Below are 22,410 nucleotides of genomic sequence, written 5' to 3' on the forward strand. Positions count from 1 at the left end.
AACGAAGCCAGTGTCGCACCTTCACAATCTGGTGCCGCAAAGATCGTTCGCTGGGCATTCCTGTGACCGAGTCTGACCATCTGCTCCCACCAAAAGTTCCTCCTCCAGCCGCCAACGCCAGAGACCGAACCAGTGCTGCTCGCGTCTTGCCTTGAGGACCCGCCAGTGACATTGTTGTTCTTCACTGAATAAGGTACTGTCCCCCCACAGGTACATTCCTGAGCTGCTGTTTTGCTGTTCACTCCCCCTGAGCTTTTAGAGTCACGCTGGGGTGGACGATCCAACCGTGGTCTCCCAGGCCTCAGGACATCCGTCCTTGAGGCTAAAATACTTCAGGTGGCCTACCTAGTCCCCTTGAATCCTTGCAATCCAAATCCATTACTTACATTCTACCAAAACGGATCTTGTGTGAATTTATACGTGACAGCATCTGTCTTCCTTTGTTCTGCCGCCCACGGGCCAATGATCCCCCAGTGTCCCAATCTGACATTTGAGACACTCACTCCCCAGATAGGTTTGGACTTCTAAAGTTTAGGCCCACACAAAGTTATTAACCTACCGGTATTGCTATTTAGTAAACATTGGCTGATTAATGATTTGCTAACCTGCAGCTACTCTTACACTTAACCGTTTATCATCTAAAGGTCTACTACTGAATTGAGCATTGCAACAGCAAATGTCTTGCTGTGTATCTATGTGAAACTTTCTTTACTTACCTGAACTGCAAAGTGATTTTAACATTGTCTTACTATATATAATAAATAACCATATTTTTATATAACTACAGTGTCTATGTGTTCCTTGACTATAAGTGTGCGTGCTCAAAAGTCTTTGTACCCACCTACAGACCTTCTCCCTCCTAGACTAGGCCTGGCTGCTCGACCATAGCTACCAAACCTTTTCGGTAGTTCAGGCCAAACCTAAGAGTTGGAGTACTGTACTCCTAAGAGTAAGTCTTCTAAAACCCTACCACAGCCAGACTTTAGTAAAACTCCCTAACAATAGCGATAGGGTTAGTTAGTCGCTTCAGTTTTATTTAAATAAAAGGTGTGAATCATGACCACATGTAGTCCGAGTCCTTCTTTTGGTTCATCAAAGAACCATCTTCATGTGATCTCTTACAAGGTTTCTGAAACAGTGATTGACAAGTTTAAAAATAAAAACCTTAAAACTTTGTACATGATATAATATGAGAATATGGCCACCGTCACATAGGGGGCCTCCAAGGGAGACACTACATATCAACTCCTGTGAATGTGACAGCCATGCTTTCATGACACCACTCCCCTCATCTGTTAAAGGCCCTTGTAGAGATGGCCACCATACAGACCTGGTTTGGAAGACAAGAGGATAAACTCAGTGAACAAAAGGATTGGCCAAAGCGAATTTATAAGATGAAGATGAGTAAGGACTGTTCCCATGCCATGACACTTCTGCATTTGACCTGTTAGAGAAGTACAAGTAAAGTGTTGCGAGTGGAGGTACACAAATCTACATAGTGACATCCAAACTCAACCTCCTTTCTATTACCTCTGGGGCAATCCAGAAAGGCAGCCCGCCATTCTCCTTTCCAAGTACAATGTTTCCCCCACCTATAGCACTTGTCCTTTCCGAAGCAGGCCCTACGTTTGACAGCACAGCGCCAGAGGCAGGGTTTCCAGCCCTGGTTAAGGGAGGCTTGTATTACCTGGTTCCCAGAGTAGGTGGAGTCTATGATTTTTTGAAAAACAGAAAGTTAGTGACAGTGCTGCCTAAAAAGCAGCATGACACATTTGATGGGATTATGAAACATGTGACAGACACATAAAAAACATATTCAGGGGACAATCTTACCAGAGCCTGTGGCTATACACTTGCTCAACAGGTCTATGAACGCCAGAAATAAGCATTATTGAGGACAAGGGGCAGAGGCAGATGATAGAATGAAGTAGAATCCCCTGACCAAATGTAATGGCAGAATGGAGGATAAATGTCCCTTCCTCTACTATAGCAGTGGGAACAGCTATGGAAAAGGACAGGAGGTTACCAATATATTCAAAGAGGAGAGAAGTGAAGTATCACATGTTGATCTCAAAGGATCTGGAGAAGGTAACAAAGGTGACAGATGGGTGGTTCAAGGTTTTGCACACAGCTGAATGAGCAGAGATCTGGGGTACAGCTGCAGTGGAAGGAAGGTAGATGGCAACAGAAGGCTGATGAAGGGCAAGGGAACAGTACAAGAGAAAACAATAGATATGGAGACTTCAAGAGACTAGACAATGAAGACTACGGCGAGACAACACAGAGAAGTTAATGTACCGGGAAAGCAATGGTATAGTGCGAGAGTGGAAAGCAATGGTATAGTGCGAGAGTGGGTGAAAAATCTGTATGCAGCATTGGCAGACCTACACAAAGCAAGGGATGCAGCGACTACAGTGAGAGATCAGTTGGTGAGACTAGGCATCACGCCGCATGCCCATTGAAAGGATGCTATTCAGACTAGGACAGGGGCATAAAAAGCCAATTGTCCTACAGAATACAGAAAAGAAAATGAGGATTTATTTCACCGCCGCCAATTGTAATCTGCCGGTAAATCCGCTGGACCAAGTGGTGGTAACAGTAATTCTGTAATTGTGTTGGGAGGTATTCTGGTAGATTTACAGCCAGAATACCAGCAAACTCATAATGACCCCAAGAATGTGAAGATTTGGCTTGCATTGCAACAGACATTTCGGAAGTCACACTGGTAAAGGCACTTGTTGGTTGACATTATACATCGAGTGTTGTGGCAGCTTCAAGGTGGGTCTCACGGACATCTCCTCAGACAGTGTCCTCATTACACTGTATGCACAAATCAGACATAGTAACTGAGCCCCAATAGCTGGCACCTGCTTGGATTTAACAGGTCAATTTACTGATATATTTGAAAAAGACAAACTCAATGTGGGGAAAGTAGTATCATTAGGATTATGAAGGATCCCAAGCAAGTGAAGCAATGTCCCTTCCCATTATATAGTATACCCTTTATAAACAAGGAGGCAAATAGATGTATGGAGTTGGAGCTGATAGAAAATTATAGAACGCATAACAGATTATTTGCCTCTGTGGGGCCGGTCCAGAAGAAGTCTACAAAGGACAGAAAGCAGGAATTCAGATTGTGCATCGATTATCGCAACCTAAGCAAGGTCTTAGTGCCCATGGTGCTTGTAGCAGCAGCCTTCGCCGAACTTGTGGGCGACATCACACTTGGTGCAACCATTCATAATCGTACTGATGTGTCTATTTGTGGAGTTTGCCCCTGGCTGTTGACTGGGGGGTGCTCTTGTGTCTCCCTCAGGTGTGGGTCATTACTACCAATAGGCTGCACTTTACAGTCTTGGGGCTCTGCAGCCCTCTTGTTCATCCCAGGACATTGGGGATTGTGGGTCTTGAAGTCCACAACATAAAAATCAGTTTTTCTCAACAGAAATATTAATGCCACTTTCATCTCTTGCCTTAATTATATTCCTCAGAGGGATATCATAAGGATTCAATGGGGAACCTGGCTTTACAGAGGAATGAGGATTTTCTAGATTTAACTTTGGAGCTATTTAAAGACTTATCTTTACTATTCCTTAGGACAGTCATGAGGGCTTTCACTTTTAGGTAGGTCTGTGCTCTTAAGAGGGGTTTCATTCCTCCTGATAGATAGGTGGTTATAGTTGTTTTCACCCACATTAGGATAGTCCTTTTTGGAAATTAACAGCTCTCTCTGACAGCAAGCAATTAATTACGGATATTTCCTCCCTAGAGGAAAACAAATACAGCATCTCATGCAACTGAGTCCTCCCTTTCTCCTCCAGGGATCCTTCTCTTCCCAGATGATCCTTCCGGCTAATACCACCCCCAGGGTTAGGAGCAGGAAGCGTCTGCCTTCCCGTGCCCATCTGGGAGGAGACTTTAGGCAGCTTCACTGTGAGGACTCCGTAGGATTCATCACAATCTCTGCATAGATTTTTCAGTTAGTCCAATAAAAGGTACTCAAATCTATAACTTGTGTGATCGTGTCTGTGAAATCCTGAGGGTCCAACACAGAGGAAGCAGAAGTTATTTATCATCTTCAACTTGAGTCTAGCTTGGTGAGCTTTGAAACGATTAGGTTATTGACAGAGACCGGTACTGGCGAATCACTGGAAACAGCTGTCAAAAATGTGATTCCAAAAACACGTGTGACTCCTGGACCACCAATGCCAGAAGCATTGGTGAGAACAGTTGTCCCCAATGTTAGGGAGTTTTGCAAAAGTCCACCTTAGGTAGGACTTTAGAAGACTCACACTTGGGGGGCACTGTTGAGCAGCCAACTAAGATGGCTGCCTACGCTCCGCTCTACGGCCGGAAAATCCAGCAAGAAGGTGGCGTCATCCTGGGTTGCCGCTTGATATAACTTGAGAGAAGTTCAGGGGACGACCTAGCGCAACTGGTGTCCCATCCGCAGGGGCCCTCGAGCCCGGAGAGCGGCGTCCTGAGGCCTGGTCACATTGGACTTGTGCAGAAGCGCAGAGGCCGCTGGAGGGATACGAGCGGTTTGGCCTGGGCCGCACGGGTCCTGGTGGGAGATCCCACGGGCTTCGGCCTCCCCGCTCCAGCGACGTGATACAGGGCGAGGTCCTCGCTACCATCCTTACACTCACGATACCGCAAGACATCCAGCTGGGAGAGGCGCTGCAGAGTCTCTTGTGAGGGACTGCCCTCATCCTGAACTGCTGTGCTGACGGACAACGGCCGGACTGCATGCCGTCCCCGTCTGGAAAGCGGCATCGGAGGCGAATTGACCCTCCTCCGACCACACCACATGAGGGAGGACACCTATGCGTCTGTGGGATCCCTTTGAGAACCAGCGGTATCACTGCACGACCATCCTCTGCAGACTAGTTCCTCCGTTGAGGTCGACGACTGAGATACTGCTGCCTCCTGGAATGGAGCGGCTCCTGCCCTGAGTGGGGGCTGCGGCTGCTCGGGGTCGCCTGGCTTCATATGCAGCCATCTACTTGGACTCCTTCCTAACACGCCTAAGGTGAGCCTTTTGAACTGCCAGCCTGTGCCACAATTCCCACTCTAGCCAGAGTTCAGCCCGGAGTGGCGCAAGACACTGGGTGGCCCCCTCTATCTCTGGGCTGCCACGGACAGCCGGCCGGACTTGTCCTCCTTGGTGCGCATGCTTTGTTCTCCTGCACTGTGAGGAGCTCGTTGAGGAGAGAGCGCGGAACGAGATCCGAAACTGTGCTCCATTGGACGTGCAGTCGTGGCACGCACTGTGCCTTGTAATTAGTGACTCGCGGATCCAGGTGGAGGACCGGGCTGTTGGTCCGGTGGCGGACGTCACTCCTTAAGCGCTGAGGCAGCATGGTGCTCCCCCTCTAGGAGAGGCCACCGGAAACCTTCCAGATGCGTAACATCCCCTCTGCGATAGTCCTGCTCATTGCGCCCACATGATAGTGCCCCGAATTGGGGCAAGCTTTGGAGCCACAAATTGTTACGCCAGTAGGGCTGGGCCCAAGAGTGTGTTCCGCACTCCGGTCTAGACTTCAAACTGAGATAAGGCCATAAACCTTCCCACAAACTCTTACCTGCATGATCTCTACTTCAAGATATACTTACTCTAATACCACCGCACCAAAGGGGCGTTTGGCCCCCCCATAACTCCAACTGAGGTCTGCAAGTGTGCCTGTGCCTTGCCAGAGCCCAGTAACGAACATGCATCAGCCCACCAGGGATGGGCTGACCCGGCGTCCCGCGTCTGGAGATAAACAAGGCCTGGGCCCCTTGCTATTGCGCCCCCCCCAACCCCCAGGGTCTTCGTAAATATCTGCTTAATCGCCACATGAGACTTGTGAGACTAGCTCCGTACAGCCTTACTGGACATCCAAACCTAGCAGTGTACCCTGGACTGCACGGGTCAACACGCATATTGATCCTCCCCAGTCTGCCGAACTCTTGGCGGATCCACACCACCTGCGCCCTCACGGCACCATACACCTTATGAACTGAAACATTAAGAAGGGACAAAGTTGACGAACCACTGTAAAAGTGTCCACTGACGGAACCTGCCGAGAGGGGGTGAGGATACGTACTGGGCCCAGCTACGCGTGTCTGTCCCAGCTCTCCAACACCGCTTTGAACTGTAAACTGCAGCCATAGGAGAGGTGGGGGGCTTGGACTCCAAGTCATGACTAGGGGTGCCAAGGGAGGGAGGAAAACCAGAGCCACGGACAAATTTGCGAAGTCAACTCCAAGATCCGAACAAAGCCTCTTACCACAGGCTCAGGGTGAGGCCTCTATGCCGATCCCTGCTCCGCCCGCCAATTTTACCAACATGATGGAGGCTATGGCCAACAACTTAGCGGCCATTCATGAGAAACTTGATAATATTAATACAAACGTGTCATCCTTGCGGCCACAACTGGCCCACGAAGGAGCCTGCATCACAGAGGCCGAAACCAGGATAGGGGCCAACGAGGATGGCCTACATGCCCTTCAAGAAATGGTGGCGAACCTTACCCGAGACATGAAGTTCGTTAAAAAAAAGTGCAGCGACCTCGAGTCCTGCTCACGGAGGAACAATGTTCGAATAGTTGGGGTCCCAGAGGGCGCACTCACAGGAAAGATGGAACTGGCCACCAAGAACCTACTTAAAGATCTCCAGGGGAACGCTGATCTCTCCCCCTTCTTTGCTGTTGAGCGCGCCAACCAGGCCCTGGCCCCGCGCCCCAAACCCAGCGACTTCCCTAGGCCTATAATTGCAAAAATACTGAGTTTCCGGGACAGAAGCCAGCTTCTCTGGCTGGCTCGGGAAAAGAAAGAGCTGAGGCTGGTATCCCAGACCATCAGGATTTTCCTGGATTTTTCCACTGGGGTGCAACAAGAACAATGCCAATTCTTAGGGGTGAAGAAGTTGCTTAGAAGGAGAAATATACAGTATGCCATGTTGTTCCCAGCTCGCTAAAGCTCAGGTTTCTGGGCAAACTCTACTTCTTCACAGTCCCGAGTGAAGCAGTGAAATTCATAGAAGCACAGGTACCTGTGGTTAACCCGGTGGCTGACCCGATTTATGAAAACCAACCGGACTGAACGCACCTGGGTCACGTTGACTGGATGCAGCCTCCTAATCACTTCACTATTATGAGCCGATAGTGGCGCACTAAAGTGTCAGCCACCTTTCTTCACTACAGATACGGGGTTCCAACCCCATCTATATTGTTTATGGCCGTGCGGCAAATGGTGTACCCCCTTGCAGTTGCAATGTTTGTTCTAAAGGCGAAGCGTCAACTAGGTCCCGGTTGGACCGCAAGGGGAGTGGTGGAGAGGATTGGGGGGGGGGGGGTAGTGGCACTGCTAGGTTGGGGTTTGCAGTGGGGGCGGGTGAGGGAGGGGACAGTTCCGATGTTACCAGGGAGCGACCTTGTGCCGTTGAGGGTGCACTGGGCACATCCCCTGTAAGTTCTTGGGGAAAAACCTTTAAGAAAGTTGGCGACTGGGTGCTTGAGGGAGAGGACTGTATCATTCAAAACATGGGGGGCTAATACACCTTGTTTGGCACATGTTGAAATGTCTCACAGAATATGGCACAGCAACTAAAGTTCCAGAGGTTGAACGTCTCGTGACTTTGTAATTTTGTAAAGACCTGCAAGATCATTTTGTATGCTATGCAGCACAAGTCAAATGTGTTGTTCCGACAAGAAACACGTGCTAAGGAAGCAATTTGCCGCAGTATAGCCCCTAGCTGGGACCCCAATAGATATTTCACCTCCTTCTCTTCCCAATCTCGAGGTGTTGTAACCCTGGTGCATAAAAACCTAAGATTTGTCAATGAGAAATCACATATAGATCCCGAAAGGGAGGTTCGTGGTGATCCACTGTATACTAGAAGGCGTGGAAATGGTTCTAGCCAACACTTACTGCCCGAATGTGTACTCCCTGGAGTTCTTTGAGGCGATGGAGCGGCTATTGTCTACATATGTGGGTATGCCCGTAGTTTTGGGGGGGGGGGGGAATGAATATAATACTAGACTGTACACTTGACAGAACTAGCCCCGCCTCTAGACCACAATCAAGAGCTGCCCGCCATCTGCACTCTCTCATGCTGTCTCTACACCTATGTGACCCCTGGGGGATTATGCACCCTCACACAAGGGACTACACCTTTTACTCCTCTGTGCATGATGTGTCTTCACGAATTGACATGTTCTTGGTTTCTGGTTCCATAATGGGAGAGTTACCGACACAGACATCAACCCTGCACACTTTCGGACCACTCCCCGATATCTCTGACACTTCGGATGGAGGTTAGGCATGGCGGTTGTCCCTGGAGGTTTAAGTCGACCGTACTGGCTGACATAGTTTTTCGCACTGACATTAAGGCAGACATTGACACCTTTTTCGCCAATAACATCGCAGACGACACATCCCATGGAATTAGATGGCGGGCCTTTAAGGTGTTTATTAGGGGGATGGCGATATCCAGGGAAGCCGGGTTCCTCAAGCGCATACATAGGGATCTGGAGAAATCCGAGACTTCCCTCAAAAAGCTAGAGTCAGAGTACGCCCAGTCCCCTCACCCCGATATTCGATTGCCAATTAGATCAGAACTAGAAACATTTGAATCACACGCGACATGCAAGGTCCGTTACTTCTCTCATCCCGTTTGAGGTATGGGGAGGGAGATGGGCGTGGCAGGACACTGGCCAGATTGGTACAGGCGGAAAAAGGGCAATCCCATGTAGAGTCCATAATTATCACGAGAGAGGAATGTATGTGGACAGATGCAGAGGTGGGAGGGGTATTCAGAGATTTCTACCAACGTATACTGTAGGCCCCCCCCCCCTTCCCAGGAAAGCCATGCCTTACACGCACTACTGGAGGGCATACCAATATCTCGTCTTAACACTCAAAGCAGGGATGCACTTGACTGCCCCATCTCACTTGAAGATATCATGGAGGTAATTTCCGACCTGCCCAGGGGGAAAGCCCCTGGTCCAGACGGACTAACTGCAGAATTTTATCGGGAATATGCGGCGACGTTGGGTCCCACCATTCACCAAGTGTGGGAGGAATCCTTGCGGGCAGGGCTGCTCCCCGCCTCTCTGCGGGAGGCGGCGATTACAGTACTCCTCAAGCAGAATGAACCCAGTGACCTGTGCATCCCAGCCATGCCTTACACGCGCTACTGGAGGGCATACCAAAATCTCATCTTAACGCTCAAAGCAGGGATGCCCTTGACTGCCCCATCTCACTTGAAGAAATCATGGAGGTAATTTCCGACCTGCCCAGGGGGAAAGCCCCTGGTTCAGACAGACTAACTGCAGAATTTTATCGGGAATATGCAGCGACATTGGGCCCGTCCTTCACGAAGTGTGGGAGGAATACTTGCGGGCAGGGCTGCTCTCCACCTCTCTGCGGGAGGCGGTGATTACAGTACTATTCAAGCTGGATGAACCCAGTAACCTGTGCGGTTTCTACAGACCCCTATCTCTTATGAACTGTGACAGAAAAATCTTTGCCAAAGTTCTTGCCAACCGCCTGCTTCCCCTGATACCACACCTGATCAAGCCTGGTTCATTCTTGGGAGGTCTACATCGCTCAACATCTGATTATTCAATGTCCTTGCGTGGCTAAACCACGTGCATCAGGGAGTGGCGGTAACCATCGGCGAGCAAAAAGCCTTCAACAAGGTGTCCAGGGAATACATGTGGGTGGTCCTAGGGAAAATGGGGATTGGCCCAAACATGATACTGTACATTCAATTACTATACACACAGCCAGTGGCTAGAGTGGTGGTTAACTCCCTCTTGTCTGAGCAATTTCAACTGAGTAGAGGCACCCGCCAGGGCTGCCCCTTCTCCCCCATCTTATTTGCCCTGGCTATGGAGCCCATGGCAGACTTCATCAGAAAGCATCATGGGCAGCGGGGGCTCCGTCTAATTGGCCGACCGGAGATTGTGTCTCTGTACGCCGATGACGTACTGCTGTATTGTCCGCTATCCACATATTAACCTGGACCCAATACTACAGGACGTAGTCCACATTGGTCAATTCTCCGGGTTCACAATCAACCTTTCCAAATCGGAAAGATTTCCACTCACCGACTACGCCTCTGAATACCGGGGCCCTTTCCCCCTGCGCTGGTCGCCAGATCATATGAAATACCTGGGGGTGTTGATACCCAGGACGCGACCCACATTGCTGAAGAATAACTATGACACTGCTGCCGCAATAGTCGAGAACAAAATGCACAAGGGGCAAACCCTCCCATTGTCCGCACCGGCCAAACCCTCACTAATAAAGATGACACTGCTACCCAAATTAATCTACGTATTTTCCATCGTCCCAGTCTGGCCAGGAAACTTGCTTCACTAAACGGCACTCACTTTTCGCTCAGTTCCTATGGCACTTCGGCCGGTTCGAATTAAATGGGTCAAATTATCTGCTCCCTAGAGAAGGGGGGATTCTCTGCACCTTACACTGAACTAAAGTGGATGGCCTCCGAGGTGCAATTTTCCTCATACTGGTACTTAGTGGAGTGCCCCCCCTCAGGTTAAACTTGATTCACTGGCAGCGGGGCGCACTGACCTCAAGACCCTAGTGCTGGACCGGAAGTACAAAGAGGACTCCCTGATGGATCCAGTTGCCTCCACACTGAGGGCCTGGCAACTGATCTTTTCTCACGTAGGGACTGAACACCCATTCTACAAGTGGCTGCCAATCTAGAACTTCCCAGGGCTATTGCCACCCAAACCAGGTGGGAGATATTGGGTTACAGAGCACTAGCAGACCTATTCCCAAACTGTGAGTTTATTACGCCAGAGACCTGGAAGCTGGGCCACGGAGATGCCAGAGGTGTCTGAGGGGGGGTTTGTTTCAATTCTACCACTCCACTCTGGCATCAAGATGGCCGAATATCCTAGCGAATCGCCTGAAACTATGATACTTGCCTACATAGCTAACTCAGGAGATAGCAGGCATATTTTATCCACACTATTATAGAATGTTGTTAGCTAGGATGGTACTCCCTCCCCACAGAAAGCACGATCTTGCTGGTCCGATGAACTTCCAATGGAACTCACAGACCCCCAATGGCCTCGCCTAACTTTCGGTTTAAATTTATGCAATTTAAAATACTGCACCGCTTATACTACACTCCTGCCTGACTTTGCAAAATGCCTCCTCACGGAACTTTGCTGTCACAGATGGAACGGCGCTGCAGCAGACCACCTACATATGTTTTGGGGATGCCCTCAACTGGATACTTTTGGACTAGAATAATTGATGTACTGCCGGACTTAATGGGCACCCCGCTTGAGAAACACCCACTTGGGGCTCTATTTGGTATGTGGTCTGAGGCACTTGGTAGAAGTAACAGGGCCTTTGTCAACATGGGATGCATGATTGCTAAAAGGGCAATACTCCTCCATTGGAAAAATAAAACGCCCCCTACTGAGAAAGAATGGCTAAAAGTGCTGACTTGGACGCAAGAAAAAGATGAACTCTATGTAAATTCTACAAAGAGTCTCACAGTAAATGTCTAAGAAGAGGATGCAGCACGATGCTCCCACAATGCAGCAGAAGCGGACTCGATCACCAGATTCTTGGTCTGACAAACGAAAGAAGGGACACTGGAATGGATCTTGCATCAGCAGTCGCGTGAAGAGGCTACAGGCAAAGGATTCTTCATGGTTCTGTGATTTTGGTGACCTTTTCAAAGCACCAATGAAGAATGGTTACCGCCCGGTTGAATTGTTCCGCTTTCCCGGTCCAACAAGCTGGTGAGGTGACTTCGAGAAGCCTAATCTTGCCTCTGGAGGTACGGAAGGAGTCCACCAAAGTTTTGGGAGGATGTGTTCTTCGGAATGCAGGTCCGTCTTCAGACGGATTGCACCCATCAGTCTAAGGGAGAGAGTCATACTTTTTGGGGCTCCCCTGATGCTTGGAAGAAGGGGTCAGACAGCAGCGATTACTCAGAAGGCATTTCCAGTCGTCTGCAAGTGGCTGCAGGCAACTCTCCTCTTCCTCTTTGTCGAATATTCAGTTCCAGTGGTCAGCTTGTCTTCAGCCTAAGAATCCATGCCTCTTATGCAGGAGCTTAGCCAATCAGCACCCATGCACAATTCAAACTGTGGGTGGTGGCTCTCCTTTAAGGACAGGCAGCCTCTGAGTTGGAACTGGTTCCAGGCAGGCACAGCAGAAGACAAAGAACAGCAGAATTTCAGAGTCCTCCCCTGTTTCGTGTCCTCACAGACACACTGGCGCCTTGGTGGGCTTCACAAAGGGATCCTGCCTACAACAAAAGTCCAACCAGGACCTCCTACACCCTTCACAGCAGAAGAAGGACAAAGGACAAGCCATCTTGAATTGTCAAAAAAAGAACACTGTCACCATTTTGGGTTAATGGTGACGTTTGTGTGCACTACCGCGGCTGTGAGTATAGCCTGGGGGTCAAAATTGCACAAAAGAAGGTAGGATAAAACCACTGCCACCAGCCATTCATATTAGTTTGTCACTGTAACCAAAACGTTACATGATCAGTGAGAAAGGGGATACAATGTAGCCCCTCAGCATTCCACATAAGTTGGGGTGTGCTGATCTCACAGTAGAAAAAGATAGGAAGGATACAAATATCCCCTGCCCTTGGGAACATGTGTTCCCATAAGGGAAATAACAGAAAATAAAACGGGAAGCACAAAGGGCTCTCAGCAGCACTGTACAGAGAGTGCTGTATGCTACAAAAATCAGAAACAGACGCCACAAAACAAGGAGGAAAGTATTGCTCCAAGAAAAGGGTATAAAAAGGAATACAAAAGAATGCCAAGGATTGAGTGTGGAAAAAGGTTAACACTCACTCAGGTGAACATACCAAAAAACCAGTAGTCTAGCAAAAAGTGCTGGGAGGCTCATGTGTGAAGGGGAAAATCTCTGTAAATCCCAATGGTCCGGACTTATCTGTGGTCAGTGTTAGTTCTGATCTGAGTGCGAGGGGCACATACCTGCTTTAAAAGACACCTGTTCCCCATTCATTAACATTTGGCGCAAAGTCCTCCACTTCAGCTACCCTCGCCTTGCCTTTGGTGTGCCTGCTTGGGGTATCCCTGGACAACTGGTATAGACAGTTTCCTCCTTCTTTTGCAGGAAAGCTACTTCTAAAATTCATACAATTTGTGTACTGACTACAGTACCACCTACCGCATTGAACCCATTACTTTGTATGGGAGGTCACTGAATAACTTAAACCTCCCCCAAAGTAGACAACACATGGTTTGCTTGCCTTCAGCATTGTGCAACACTTGCTCTTAGGTTTGGGATAGCACTCATTGGGGCAGATTCTCAAAACATTTTTGGCACCAAAAAAGGTGTATCCCATTGCACAAATCTCAAAGGGTATAAAAATGTGCACATCTGTTTGGAATAGGTGCAGGGTAAGGCACGATGCAGGACATGTTCATTCCTGAACCTTTCATGCATTTTCTTTGAGGTGTGAGAGCAAAGGTGTGAAATGCTGCTCCCCCACTTGCATCTTTCAAACAAGGAAGGACATTCATTTTTATTTTTTACATCATCTTACAGTGACAGGCCCTCTAATGTCTAGAGCTCTGCGCAATGCGCTCCCAGTAATCATGCGGGAGCAAGGAGCCAGCCATACATTAGCTTTGGGAGCTGCTCTTCAGGACCCCTGAAATGCGCAGGCCACCTTTTAAGAGGGGACTTGCACATTTCTGGAATTAATGCAATTAATGCAAATGAAAAAAGGAGGATCCTCCTTGCTTTCATTTTTGAGAATGTGTCCAATTAAGTTTAGCTACTCTGGACGTGTGCTCCCTTATAATTCAGAAGGCCTGTGATATCTTGCGTAACATCTTTATCCCGGCTAAATCTTTTTAGGCTAAATTATAACAGTTCTTACCTTTAAATGTGTAAATTCTCCACTTGGACAGCTAATTGTGGTTGTATATGTGTAGATATTGTTTTAATGACACCTTTTAGTATTTTGAGTTAATGCACTGGTTTTGATAAATACTTGTATTTACTTGCCTGTTTGGAGAATCTATGTCTTGATAGCCTCTTGTGTATGTTAGTTGTGCTTTACACCAAACACCTGATATCTTTAGTCAAAGCCTTAAGGCTCTGCCTTGCTACCTAGTTAAGAGTTTGGTTAGACTTCTGTGGTAAACCTTTGCATGTCGTTTAACTCCTTAGTTGTGAAAGGCGAGTATGTTCGTCATGAATTCCCACAAGGAATCAATCCTTTTAGGCTCTGCCCACTCCTGCAGCTAAGTAAGGTTGGCCTGTCAAAATCGTACATCAAGAGTGGTTCTGAAAAACCTAACACTAGCCATTCGCCTATAATGGATAGTGAAACACATGGCTCTGGCTAGAACCAGCATTGATCCAAACGTCAAATTTAAGGGGTTCAGCTCTCAGCCTTGGATCTGAGAGATCCTAACATCCAAGGTTTTCACCACTTCAGGATCTGGGGCAAGGCGGCGGGAGAGTCACCTTTTCCAATTTACCACAGAGTTTGAACCGTATACTGATAATCATGCAGCAAAGGTCAACAACAAATTACAAAAGGGATTTTGCTTACCTCAGGAGAGTTCCAGTTGTAAACTATTTCCCACTGGTCCCCATCAACAGGTTTCCAGAAGGAAACAGATACTTTGCTTGCGGTCACCATGTACTGCTCCCTCCAACCTGCACAGTCCCACCACACTGTGCTGAAGTCCACCACACATGTGCCGCTGCCAGCAAACTGCAAAAAGAGGGTAGTCTTTTGCATCACTCACAGAGAGAAACATTGCATGATATTGATCAATAACTAATAACAGCACACTGTGCTACACAGATGCAGAGGCAGGTAGGAGGTAGAAAACATGCTATAACATTGGACCCGTGGGAGCCCCTGAAGCCCAGTTTTGTAAATCAAGACTGAGGTTTTTGTGTGATAATAATGGAATAGGCTTAGAGGCAGGAACACCTCTGTACACAAGAGTATTGGAAAAATGGGAGAAGCGCAAGCTGAACTTTCCAGTACTACAATAGCTTGAGTAGAAGGAAGGCTGCAGATCCAGATTTAGGTGCAGTTGTAGAACTGTGTGGGCACTAGTAGAGGAACAGCAAAGCATGCTGCAGGTTAGAACTGATGTTCAGTGACACAGGCTCTGTATGATATCAGTACAAATAAAGGAGGGGCTGCAAGTCATGGTGTAAATGGATGGATTCACGCTATATACTTGAACTGGAGGGTGTGTTATAGGTCAGGATTTAGATGCACTAGGCAAGCTGTACATGAGTTTCAAGAAAAGCAAAGTAGGAGTGCTGCATGCCAGTAGTGAGGCGCATTGGCAGAGTGGTGTTTTACACACAGAACTGGAACAGTATGTATATTACAAAGTCAGGTGCTTGGAGCAAAAGGCAAAGATGCACGTGGGTTTACATACTACAGCAGTAATAGACCCCATAGTTCAGAACAGAAGCATGCTTTTAGAGCTATGTGTGGGCAGACAAGCTTCTAGGTTTTTGTTGGCCTATTTTTATTTTTGTGATGCAATATCAATTGTATTTATAAGTTTATGGATTACATTTCTTCCAAAATAAACTAAACTGAACTATGTGGGTCTCCAGATTGAAATAGATGGGGTTCCACACAAGTCAGGATTGAAGGTTACTGCAAGTGTTTTGCATGGGCTTTGCCTTGTGCTGACACAGAAGGGGGTTGGTATATGCCAGGACTGCAGTATGCTAGCCCAGTTATGTGAGCATCCCCATGTGGTATAGTGGCAATGTTATGCATGGGTCTCCCTAAGTGCTGTCACAAGTCAGTGAGGTGTGTGTGTGCGCGTTCTTGAACTCCAATATCAGGTGTTGCGGTGGCTGAGTGGCAAGAAGCACAATCAACTGTTATTAATGAGAGTGAATGCACTACTCATACCTGTATCTCTGAGAGAAGCTGAAGATTTCCCTTCCATGTTCTTTCTGATCCTTTACAAAGTAAGGAATACCCGGGATCCTCTTGCTGCTCACTCTGCAAAAACAAGTAGAGAAGAACACTGCGTGTGCATGAAGCATGCTGTACATCTAAAGGCGTGTGAGGCGCAACTGTAAACACAGTGTTCAGTCCAAGAAGAATGTATCCACTATTTGGCAAATTTAGTGACTTTACTGCATATTTATTTAAGAAGCTAAATGCAGACCCCCAACTGTCTCAAAGGAGACTCAAAGTCAATCCTCAAAAACAAAAGACATCCTGGAGAGAACCGTCAGCCAAAAGTCTTAAACATGCTAGCTGTAGCTGGATTTGATATATAACTAGGACAATAGGGTGCATTTCCGTACTATAGCTGGAAATGCAGTGGTTGCAGAACATTTAGAGCTTCAGTCTGACAAACATCTATTAGAATTTTTAAATTAAATGTTTTAGCCAAGGATATAAAGGAAAGTATGAGAAAAACTACTACCAGAGACCTGCGCCAGTTAGTTTAACATTCTCAAAGTTTAATCACACAATTCACAAGGTGCCCCTCCCGATGACACGTGTTTCGGCAAATCGCCTTTATCAAATCAGGGCAAATTCTCTATAATAACCACATTATATTTGACACATAAATGCACATTTTAAAGTGAACAGATGTTATGTTATCATCATGTGAAAAGTATATCCAATCAGTTCACAAATTATATATTATCAACCAAATTTCGACAGACATTAGGGGTTGGTGTAGGGAAGGATTGTTACAGGTTGAGAAACCAGGGGGGGACAAAAGAGCAAAGAGAAACCTGTCAGTTTATATGTTTCCAATTCCATTGCATTCACTATTATATGAATTTGACATGTCAGCCGTTATTGTGCTCCATATAAATGTATTAGAAACTTCTTACCATAAGTCATTCTAAATTCATTACTCTCGGATTTCGCATTTATCATGAGTCCGATCCCTATAACAAGGAAGAAATCAATTCCGTGTTGCTGTTCATGTGCTCAGGTTACATATCTACATGCCTAGTATTATGCATCTTGATTGATTGATTCTTAGTTGCCCTTTAACGTTAAGGTAATTTTTATGTGCAAGTCTCATATTAAACTAGCATTATGGATTGGTATTACACATTAATGCTGCATGCTCGAAACTAACTTTTATGGAATTCCAACAATTTCTAAAATTCCTATATACGTTTGGATTATACACTAGTATGGTATTGCTATTGCTCACAATTATTATTCCTAACGCACTATGGATCGTAATTCTAAAGAGCTTGTCTCATATTTCGCTACCATTGTGGATTGGTACTATGCATTGATGTAGCATGCTTTCTTTCATGCGTATGCTCGAACACATGTTTTCTATCTATATTCAGACATTTTATACCATTCCTGAATATATTTAAATTATGCAGCAATAAGCTGATGTTCTTATTCACAGTTATTAGTCCTAACACTCCGTTGATCGCAGCCTGTTACCCTAACTCCTGCTGTCATTTGCGTTGACTCTTCTATCCAAGTGAAACGCTGCCGCCATGGTTAATGTATATGGAACAGTTGTCATGGTGATCATACAGTGTTGTGATCGGTCGTCACGATGACCACACAGGCGGGCTCGCTGTTTTCGCTTTCTATTAGTAAAATAGCACCACCATCTTTAAGTATTCTACTTCCTATTATGATCTTAAGGCAATACTTGTGTGGCCCAATCTATTTTACTGAATTAAATATATTTTCATTTGAATTGCTGTAATGTTTGTTAAATTTTGTGCTCCTGTTACTTATGCGTTGTATGCGGTCTTAATTAATCCATTGTATTTATTCTAATTAAATTGTGATACTGACCTGCAACCAAGTGGAGAGTAAATTGACTTATGTTGACATACGACATTGATGTTCCTGTTTCATATTAATCTCTATCATAATATAAAGTTCTACACCTTCAATATGAACTGTTTATTCTCTGTATATTCATATTCGTTCTCACACGTGTGGAGCATATACGTACCGGGTTTAGTAACTACGATTTATTCTAGCCCGAGTATTGTGTAATTACATCAATTCTCTACTGTCCAATTACTTGCGCTTCGATATCACATGTATGACAAATTACCACAATTCCAAACAAAAAAATAAATAAGTGCCAGTGTTACAAAATTCATAAGTTGCTTCGGGTACGTGGGCAAAATACACAATACTAGAATAAATTGAAGGTACTAAACCCGGTAAGTATATGCTCCACACATGTGAGAGCTGATACGAATATAGAGAATAAACAGTTCATATTGAAGGTGTAGAACTTTATATTAAGATAGAGATTAACATGAAACAGGCACATCAATGTGGTATGTCAACATAAGTCAATTTACTCTCCACTTGGTTACAGGTCAATATCACAATTTAATTAGAATAAATATAATACAATGGGTTAATTAAGATTGCATAGAACGCATAAGTAACAGGGTCTCAAAATTGTACAAACATTACAAGACTCCAAATGAAAATATTTTTAATTCAGTAAAATAGATTGGGCCACACAAGCATTGCCGTAAGATCATAATAGGAAGTAGAACACTTAAAGATGGCGGTGCTATATCATTAACAGAAAGCGAAAACGGCGAGCCGCCACTGTGGTCACCATGATGACCGGTCACAAACACTGTACGATCACCATGACAACTGTTCCATATACATTAACCATGGCAGCAGCGTCTCGCGTGGCTTGAAGAGCCAACGTGAATGACAGCAGGAGTTACAGTAAGAGGCTGCGATCAACGGGGTGTTAGGACTAAAAACTGTGAATAAGAACATCAGCTTATTGCTGCATAATTTAACGCGTGAAAGACTACATCAATGCATAGTACCAATCCACAATGGCACCGAAATATAAGACAAGCACTTTAGAATTACGATCCATAGTGCGTTAGGAATAATATTTATGAGCAATAGCAATACCGTACTAGTGTATAATCCAAACTTATATAGGAATTGTAGAAAATGTCAGAATTTCATAAAAGGTAGTTTCGAGCATACACATGTAAGAAAGCACACAGCATTAATGTGTAGTACCAATCCATAATGCGAGTGTAATATGAGACTAGCACATCAAAATTACCTTAGCGTTAAAGGGCAACTAAGAACCACTCAATCAAGATGCATAATACAAGGTATGAAGATATGAAACCTGAGCACATGAACAGCAACACGCAATTTATTTCTTTCTTGTTATAGGGATCTGACCCATGATAAATGTGAAATCTGAGAGCAATTAATTTAGAATGACTTATGGCAAGAAGTTTCTAATACATTTATATGGAGCACAATAACAGCTGACATGTCAAATTCATATAATAGTGAATGCAATGGAACAAGAAACATATAAAGTGACATGTTTCTCTTTGCTCTTTAGTCTACATCAACCGCTAATGTCTGTCACATTTTGGTTGATAATATATATATTGTGAACTGGTTGGATATAGTTTTCACATGAGAACATAACATATGTTCACTTAAAAATGTCTATTTATGTGTCAAATATATTGTGGTTATTACAGAGAACTTGCCCTGATTTGATAAAGGCGATTTGACGAAACACGTGTCATCAGGAGGGGCACCTTGTGAATTGTGTGATTAAACTTTGAGAATGTTAAACTACTTGGCGCAGGTCTCTGGGAGTATTTTTTCTCATATATTTTTGAGCAGTCTTTTGGCTTTTCGCCGCCCTAATCCAGTGAGAAGCGACAGGCAACAAAATTAGCTTTACCAATTCAATATTTCACACATGTAAGAAAAGGAACTAATGTAAAGGTGTCACCGAACAGACCAGCTTTAAGACAAGAGCCTCGTTTTGATATTGAATATAAAGGAAAGTATTGTTCTGACTTACCAGAGTTCCTCATTAGGAAATCCTTCAGAATGTATTAAATAAAGACAGCCATTTCCCCAAACAGGCACAACCCCCCACCTCCTAAGCCTTCCACCTAGAGACCTAGGTAAGACTACATGCACACTTCAGTGTCAACCTTTTTAACAGATAGTCTGAAAATATGACATAACATATTCAAAAAAACAATTTCAAAACAGTTCTGTTAACTTTATAAATGGCATGACCTGATTTGCTTTGAGTTTACTGCACAGCCATGAGAGCACTTTGCTAAACCTAGGGTTGACCTCAAAGCTCCCGTTTAGAAATTGCTGTGTGAATAATATGGACCTGATGCTGAAGATCTGTTTATCGATTCTGCAGATGGATAAAATGAATCACATTTGACATCAGCTCAGAACACGTCTATATTATATATTATTATAAATAATGTATTCCAATAATTGATGCAAAGTAAATATGGTTGAATTTTTCACAATTGGACCCAAGATATGTTGCATTCATTCATGAATTCGGGCAAATTGTGCCAGGGTGTAAAATTGAACAGAGCGATTTGAATAGAAGGGAATTTATTTGAATCGAAGATCATTTTGTTTGTGAAAACACAGATTTTCAAAGGGAATTACATAGCAGTGCTCATAGTTCCCAAAAGGTCACGAAGATAGACGAAACCCAAGTAAATAGGGGAAAATGAAATTAAAAGCAACTGACAGGGTTTGATTTATGACAAAAGAGCCAAAATGGCTGCAGCTGAAAAAGTAAATTAAGTAATGTACTGTGTTTACTCTTCACTCAGTAGGCTATGAAATGACTGTTGTCTAACCAACTGCAGTGAACAGAAGATAAGTAATTATTGTATGCAGAATCGAGCAATACTGGTGGAGCGTATCATCATTCGCAGTGTAACAACCTGCATGAGATTGTGCTGAATGAGTGTTATACAACTGTGTGAGGTGGGTCCCGTCAGGCGAGGGGAAATGGGAGAACGTGGAGTCGTGGCAGTGGACCACAAAGCTGCCCATTCATTTTGCCAGCCCTTACCTTGGTTCGCCGTGGCGGCCGTCATGGGTGCTGACCGGGGCTCAGGGCTGGAGATGACGAGGACGCGGGAACCGCGGCCAGCCGCGGTGCAGAGACACGCGCACCCCGGCGTGTTCCTCTCGCCGCCGGAGCAGGCAAGAAGAGAGAAGCGGCTTGCCAAACGGAGCGGGCCGCTCTGCGGTGCAGTTCGCTCGGCGGGAGCGGGCGAGCGGGGACACCAATGCAGGGGGGAGGAGGGACCTCGGGGCACAGCTGGGAAGGTGGACGGGACTCCCGTGGCAGGCGGGAGAATCAGGAAACACAAACCCAGACGGCAGCCTTTAAAGGAGGCGGGATGTGGCAGGATCAACCAATAGAAGGCCAGATAGACGGGGAAGGACCCTATTGGAGGGGAAACAAGTCACTCACAACACATAAAAGACCGAGAGCTGATCAACGTGTTGTTGTTTCCTTTTCTAGTCATACGGAGAGGGCGAAGAGCGAAGGAACGACTGGTGGGCCTATCCGGACACCCAAGAGGCTTAGGAAGGAAGGTTATATTCCTGGAAGGCGGCCAGAGAAGTGAAGTAACTCTCAGCAGCTGAAACAATTGACTTTAATTTCATTTTGGTTAAGTTACAAGAATAAAGCATAAATTCAGCAACTAACCACCTGGTCCGACTGTTGATTCCTACATTGGCGACGAAGGTGGGATTTAGCGACAACGCGATGGAGACCTTAATTAAGGCGCTGACGGACGGCCAACAACAGTTGCAGCAGTTAATACAGCTGCAAACACAGCAAGCGGCGGCTGACCGCCAGGCATTCCAGCAAGCCATCCAGTTGCAGGGCACCTTGCAAACTACGGCGCAAGACAAACAACACGAGAACATTACTAGGCTTACGGATGCGGTAGCCAGCTCCAGGAACCATCCCATGGTGCCGTCCACCCTGCTTCAGAAGTATAAGGAAGGGGAAGATCCAGCCTTTTTCTTCATCAGCTTTGAAAGAATAGCGAGAAATGCGCAATGGCCACCTGAACGTTGGGGACAATATGTGGCTCCCCTGTTATCCGGAGTGATGCAGGGAGCATATCAGGCGATGAATCCCAATGGTAACACTCCATATGGTGAAATCAAGGCAGCCGTACTGGACCGTTTAGGCCTGGATGAGGAGGCCTACCGTATCCAGTTAAGGGACACCAAGCTAAGGAGTGGGGAAAGCCCCCGGCAGTTATATTACCGCATCAAAGATCTGGCGGAGAAGTGGATACAGGCACCTACTCCAGCTAACCAACCGCTCCTGGACAAAATAATACTGGAACAGTTCATAGAAGCTTTGCCAGGCCCAATGCAAAGATGGGTTCGGCAGCACCACAGGCCTACATTGGCAGAGGCCGTGGACATCGCGTCGGCCTATCAAAAGGCCGGGTATAGCCGTTTACCCATAATCAGTACCATAGGAAGGATGACCTTATCCAGCCCAGAACACCCAGTACAAAAGGGACCAAGAGGGACCCCCACCA

General features: G+C 46.0%; 1 protein-coding gene across 4 annotated transcripts in view; it reads right to left on the minus strand.

Annotated features, from left to right (window-relative positions):
- The window catches only part of PALB2 (partner and localizer of BRCA2), a 645,542-nt gene that overhangs the window by 313,579 nt on the left and 309,553 nt on the right, over positions 1-22,410 (minus strand). For all 4 annotated transcript variants that reach the window (XR_011303236.1, XM_069647386.1, XM_069647387.1 and 1 more), the window contains exons 7-8: positions 15,935-16,027; positions 14,591-14,755 (exon numbers count right to left, since the gene is read on the minus strand). Coding sequence is in view for 3 of the 4 variants with exons in the window: in XM_069647386.1 (XP_069503487.1) it covers positions 14,591-14,755; positions 15,935-16,027 (258 nt within the window). In the remaining variant the exon portion in view is untranslated. The remainder of the gene's footprint in view (positions 1-14,590; positions 14,756-15,934; positions 16,028-22,410) is intronic.

The sequence above is a fragment of the Ambystoma mexicanum genome, chromosome 2q (genome assembly GCF_040938575.1).
Source record: "Ambystoma mexicanum isolate Mex_15411 chromosome 2q, UKY_AmexF1_1, whole genome shotgun sequence".
NCBI lineage: Eukaryota > Metazoa > Chordata > Amphibia > Caudata > Ambystomatidae > Ambystoma > Ambystoma mexicanum.